The sequence below is a fragment of the Cephus cinctus genome, unplaced genomic scaffold, assembly GCF_000341935.2.
Source record: "Cephus cinctus unplaced genomic scaffold, Ccin1 Ccin1_scaffold0084, whole genome shotgun sequence".
Lineage (NCBI taxonomy): Eukaryota > Metazoa > Arthropoda > Insecta > Hymenoptera > Cephidae > Cephus > Cephus cinctus.
In genome coordinates this window covers 162,443-168,780 of record NW_014332824.1, presented here as the reverse complement: position 1 = coordinate 168,780, position 6,338 = coordinate 162,443, and the positions used below count along the sequence as shown (strand labels likewise).

At 35.9% G+C, this 6,338-nt stretch overlaps 2 protein-coding genes across 4 annotated transcripts in view; one reads left to right on the top strand and one right to left on the bottom strand.

Moving 5' to 3' along the window:
• LOC107271766 (solute carrier organic anion transporter family member 4A1) overlaps positions 1-6,338 on the top strand; it is a 49,221-nt gene that overhangs the window by 6,126 nt on the left and 36,757 nt on the right. For all 3 annotated transcript variants that reach the window (XM_015748159.2, XM_025089171.1, XM_025089160.1), the window contains one exon: positions 853-910. In XM_015748159.2, the coding sequence (XP_015603645.1) occupies positions 853-910 (58 nt within the window). The remainder of the gene's footprint in view (positions 1-852; positions 911-6,338) is intronic.
• On the bottom strand, positions 2,557-3,895 carry LOC107271790. Its single transcript, XM_015748210.2, has 4 exons — positions 3,748-3,895; positions 3,436-3,675; positions 3,139-3,370; positions 2,557-3,033 (listed from the first exon to the last, which is right to left on the bottom strand). The coding sequence occupies exons 2-4, from the start codon at positions 3,508-3,510 to the stop codon at positions 2,882-2,884; spliced, it is 459 nt and encodes a 152-aa protein (XP_015603696.1). The 5' UTR covers positions 3,511-3,675; positions 3,748-3,895; the 3' UTR covers positions 2,557-2,881.

The window sequence follows — 6,338 nt, the reverse complement described above, 5'->3', positions numbered from 1 at the left end:
GGCAGGCCTAGAGTGAAAATGGAAATATTCAAAATCGAGATTCTACTATATACGATTTCTGTTCTCGGTTCCCTGAACAAAAATATTATAAACAAATTTCGAGTATAGCACTTATTGAAGTTGAAGCTGAAACCATTGCTAAAACCTTCGGTGAGAAATATTTTTGACACGAACTTATTTTTTTTCATTTACTCATGTTTTTTTTCCAACCCCCTCGCACATGGGTATTGTGCACAGCGCTACCACAATGCTCACAAACATGCGGAACTGCAAGTAGTAATATTTTAATAACAAATTTTGAATTTTCGTAGTATCCCAATCAGCACCAAAAATTCAATTAAGTGTTACGTAGCATCCTACCGATTCCGTGTTCCCCTGGGCAGAAGATCTAGTTCTATGTCATCTAGTGCATCTCATTTTTTCTTATTCCACGCGATGCTGCTTCTGCCTTGGTTTCCACATATTTCTATCAAGTTGTATAGTAAACTACTCCATGGGTAGAAAAACTGTGGTCTAAACAAAATAGAACCCAAAAATCCAAAAGAAATGAGTAAGAGTCTAGAAATATAGTATCAATGCTACTCATTGTCGTCCCTTAACTTAGCCGGTTCCTAAAAAGTTAGTTCTAGCGTGTTACGTTTTTCCTGCTAAAAAAGTTGAAAATACATATGTCATGGGCGAAAATCGGCCACGTTATATTTTATATAGGTAAATGGTCCTTTGTTTTATTTACATGAATAAATTATAAATGTCACCAGAGGTTGTAACGCATTTATTTCATGTTTTCTAGGAGTAAGTGACTGGAATTATTGTAAATTTTTATTACGTTTTAACTTTTGTTTATATTTCCAGATTTGCGATGGCTACAGGAATAGACAATCCCGCTTACGATGCATCGGCAAACAGATTGGTAAGTTAATGTTTATTTCCGTATTCCATACTTTTATAGAAAAATGTGCACCAAAATTGATTATCCGTATATACGAAATTCAGAAAAATACATTTATCTATATTATACTATACTATTATCAATTTAATAGTCTTCATTCAAATCCTATGGACATTATTCATATTGGTGAAAATTATTATATACGGGATAGATGACTGATAGATCATTTTACATAATCGACGTAAGATCCCACACACATACGTCTAATAAGATTTATCTTGGGAGTGTCTTTTGCATTCGGGATTGAAAAAAAGTTTCATGAGTGCATGTGCACACGCAACAATATATGGGCAAAATTCCAAACAAATAACTAAACTAATCGAGATAAAATTTATAGAAAATATCAAGTTCAACCATTTGTTCTCAGAAATTCAGAACAAATGCAAATGTCGTCGTTCCATCTGCATCTTGAAGTTGATTTCTTCCATAGATTTTAATCCTATTGGTTCAGCCATTTGTTTTCCATGTTGCCTACAGAATTGTGCACGCGTGCGCATACACATATACGCACACATTCAGATTTTTTTTTCAGTTTTTTCAATTTAATGTTCAGTGCCTCAAAATGAATGGTATGATCTCACTAAAAGTTTCAATATGAGATCTTACGTGGATCATGAAAAAAAATATACTAGCGATACATCCTTTATCGATCAATTTTTACCTGCGTAACGAAGAAAACGCGATAAATCAAAATTCAAAATGATGAAGAACGAAGAGCAATCGAGCAATTTCACTCGAACGATTCGGTCAGAAAGAACCTTCAAATTAAGAAGGTAGATCTTATTTACGTCCAAAATCTCAGTGAAGTGGTATCCGGAAGCTTACACAACTCTGGGGAGTTTGCCTTTGGACTTGAGTAAATAGAAAATTCGGATAATTCGATTTCCAGCGACGGAATCGAGTTGAGCCCATTAAGATTTTCTACAATTATACCATTTTAGTGTCTGTAAAAGTGTGCAGCCATTGCTCGAATACTTTCGTTGAGTGAAATTACTTGCATGAGTTTCTCTGGACCTCATAGATAAATTTATTAAACGTTGCGCGAAAAGCGCAATTTGTCATTATTAACTCATATTCCGTACTGTTATTTTTGGCACTTTTAAACTGTACAGATGGGTCAATTATATGTAACGCGTTTTTCATTGAGTAAAAGTGTGTTAAAATTTCTGAAAAAAATCATGTACGTTATTTGATCCTTTATAAATAAACACTAGAATAAAAGATTGAAAAATAATTATTTTACCAGAGCAGCTATTGAATTAATGAAAATTAATTTTCAATGCATCGATACTGATAGAAATTGTGCGAACAAAAACAACCCATCAGCACGGAACAAGGGTTTAACAGAGGATTTACGCTCGTGCGTTCATTCCTATGGATGTATGGGTGCGCGCGTGCGCGCATCCAGTGTGTAGTTAAATGTGCTTCATCGATCTCAGGAAGGATCGGAAGGGGCGCAATAAAACCTTCGGATAATCCCGGATTCACACATATGCAGATCTTCGCAGGCAGACAGATACGCCAATATCGTAGAATGTAAACACTTTCGTGGAGCCAGGTAACAGGGTTACAGTGTGAAACATATATGAAATAGGTGGGACAATGGTTTATTTGTCACAGAAGTTATTTCTACTAGATACTTATACAAGTATAACAAGATAAAATTCTCGTTCATAGACACAACTGCATATAACATTTCAGAGTGGCTTTTATACTCACAATCGAAAAAAAGGATGCGTGTGTACGCGCGGGCTCACGTGTCGGTATATATGTATGTGCATGTAAAATTTGGTAGGCATAATGCTAAACAAATAGCTAAATTAAACAGTCTAAAATTTAGAGGTGGTTTCAGAGATAGATGGTATAATAACATTAAAAATATAAGTAATACTTCCGGTTTTCATACAGTGCATGCACAAAGTCCAGCATATTTTATATTCGACTTGGACACATGAATTCTTGTAGGCAAAATGGTAAAACTGCAGTATACGACTCCGAACTGAAGTTGGCTGCTAGTGACTTAGATTTTTGACGTACCGCCATCTGTCGGATATAATGTGAATCGCATGGAATAATCGTGCCGCCTATTCGAAAAAAAAGGTTAACCATGTTTAAAATTATGAAACAAATTTAGTTTTATTGAAGATCTAAAAAAATATATTATACATAAATTTACATAATTTACTTACAAATTTCGAAGCTGAAACCTCTTCTTTCATCTTTATATTCTAAATCGCAAAATATTCTAAATCGAAAAGTTGATGCTACGTCAATAATTGGTGGCTCTGAAAAGTACCGATTTTTTGGGATTTCCTCCGTCGACGATTCCACCTCAAAATCCACTTCCGTTTGCTTCCGTCGCGTCAGTGTCCTCTTCAGCGTCCGCGTCGTTGGATGGAGGTGGATGAAGGCGAGCAATGTCTTTAAAAACGTTTCAAAAGGATCAAGTCGGTACATAAACTCCTCTAAGTATGAGGAGAACATACCTTTGCTGCGATTGCAATCCGGGAATTGCCGTTTAACGAATGCCCACAATCCTTCTGTAACGTTCGTGGCAGCATCCGTCTTGGGATCTTTGAAAGTCAATTAATGATTGACGGTCGGATGCTCGTAACCTTCTGCACCTAAGGATCCATAGGCTTTCCAACAATCGCTAACAATTGTGGTGCCAGGTGCAATAAATTCCTTAATGAGAGGCACGAGTGTGGCCGCCGATCGATCATTGACTGTTGTCAAAAAACACCGATTACTGCCTCGTTCTATTCCACCAAATACTCACTACCCTGTCACCTGTTTACCTCGATAGTAGTTTCGCTTGCCGAACTTCGATTTGTCGATCTCTACAACAATACCCGGACCTCCAATTTGACCACGTTCTTCTAGTACAATACCGACGCATAATTCGCGACAGAAATAGTACCAGTCGACCGTCGTGTGCAAGGAACATTGAAATTCCCACTGAGTCTGAATCTGGGTGTGCTTATAAATCCAAAAATATGTCAGTTGCAAAATTTGGATCATTGACAATTTTGATTTGCCAAAAAACGAATCAGTTCTCACTGATCTCGTTGTCTTGCAACTACGACATTGCCAACGATACTTGTCCGAAAGAAATTCAACAGTGCATAGAATCATGTCCTTATCGCACACTGAACACTTGAAAGCCCGACCTATGAGTTCACACCTTTGTCCAAAAGTGATTACCTCAATAGGAAGTTTCTCGCTTAGTTTGAACAAATCTACAAACCGTATCACCATTGCAAACGATCACACACAATCCAATTTAAGTAAAATAAATAATCACACACTTATGTCACACGCTTTGCGAGCTACTAACGAAAATAAATGCTTCTACATGTTTTACGCAAGCAGACGATATATTGTAGCAAAAAAATCTCAAAGCAGTAGGTCAGATTTAATGCTCAATGTACAATTACGAGCTTGCAGATATACATAGTTATATTTTAAAATAATATTACGCATAAATTAAATATACACATATTTAACATAAAAATATGTAATAATATCTTCATATTAAAATACATGTATACATAATAGGTATACATAATAGGCAAGAAAATTGAACGAAAAAAATCCCCAAACTTGGAATATTGCGATTACTAGATCATGTTTTATGAAATTATATTTTTATAACAAAATAATATATATGATAACAGTAAAAGTATATTCGTTTCAAATTTTTAAAGATAGTTGCGCTTTTTTCCAATTAAGTGGCGCCACTATTCCATGAGATTCGCATTACATTTGACAGATGGCACTATGTTAAAACTCTAAAACTCGTATTCAGAACTCGCTCTTAAGGTCACTATCAGAGTCACTATTAGTTAAAAGTAACTGTGTCGAGTTGTTAGTGACCGTATTCAGAACTCGCTTTTAAGTCGCTTTTAGCTAAAGGTACGCTAACAGGGAACAGCGTGTTGTAACATGTACTTTCAATCGCGTTCGTAATCATTCGGGAAGACTCGGGCATATTCGATTATGTCCGGGAGTACTCGGTGGCATTCGGAAAGCGCGAACTTCATATTTGGTGAAAACTGTAGCCATATTTGAAATTTGAAATTCAAGAATTCCTTTTCTTGAAGCCAAGCTATTAATATTCAATTAATACGTTAAAACTATTATAAGACAGGCATGACATGAAAATGAAAAAAAAATAAACGGTTGTAGATCATCATGGAACGAAAGGAGAATTTCACCCTCTAAGAAAAAGCATTAGTCATACAATTTGTAAGCGACAATCGTGATATACTAGAGAATAAAGCAAATCATGCTTGATTGCAAAAGAGTATAAGAGACAAATGAATGAAACTAACAGAAAAAATGAAGGCGACTGGAATTAAGAGGGAATGGGAAGATATAAGAGATGCATAGCAGCGATGGAAACTCACAGCAAAGAAGACTATTTCTTGCTATCGCAAGCGTGCGAGTGGTACAGGTGCACTGTCTACTATTATACTTATTAAAAAGCTTGAGGATGGCGATTTAAAGTTACTTTACGGCGGGAAAAAATGAAAATTTGAACAAATGTCGTCATTTGTTAAATTTTGAGGCCGAGATCTAATTTATACAACTAATATTTTATAGATTTTGTGATCTGCCTTTAAAACTTTGAAACAAATACAGTAAGCAATATTAAACAATTAACGAATCAGTCATTGGAGTTGCAATTATTTTTGTTCGGTTTTCTTTTCGGAAAGCGATTACTGCTTGTTTCTTAATACTTGTAGATGTTTCATCTTTATTGAATATTCGCTTGTAAATCCGCATGATACCTGTGGAAACAATAACTAATTAAAGTTGGAAGACACTGGGTATATTGGGCACAATCAAGAAAACAACAATTAGCGATGGAATAAATACTTCAGTAAGAAACATGAAATGATAGAATAGCGAACGAGAACATTCATCACTGTACAGAAGAGTATCATTCGTTAGTTAACTAACCCTATTTACGTATAGCGACCAAGTCCCATGTGATAAACTAATCTTCGACGGCTTATTGAAAGACAGTAAACAATGATATATAAAATCGACCAATGCCAATGTAAGGACCAATGCTAATGAATGCGTTTTAATCGTTGAAATCTCAGCTACAACATGGATAAAAATGAAACTTCTATTTCATCGCTTTCCTAATGAAAAATGGCGGGGAAGCTTCGGGTGCACGTGCGAAATCTCGAGATCTCCGTCACGGGATCATCTCCGAGAACAATAATTTCGTGAGAATCTGCAGTATCATTAAAGATGATATCATGCAGAAACTGGACCAGATTGGCCGGCGCGTTCAGAAGTTATGGCCATTTAAGTGTTTTCACTTCAAGGGGGTGTAACTCCCCCTAGAGTGATCCTACAGTCACGGGATCATCTC

Excerpts from the sequence above, each read along its gene's own strand:
- LOC107271790 (XM_015748210.2), bottom strand. The coding sequence starts at position 3,510 with ATGCTGCCACGAACGTTACAGAAGGATTGTGGGCATTCGTTAAACGGC. Across the intron at positions 3,371-3,435 it reads GGATTGCAATCGCAGCAAAG|ACATTGCTCGCCTTCATCCA; the intron begins GTATGTTCTCCT and ends ACGTTTTTAAAG. Across the intron at positions 3,034-3,138 it reads AGGTTTCAGCTTCGAAATTT|GCGGCACGATTATTCCATGC; the intron begins GTAAGTAAATTA and ends TTTTTCGAATAG.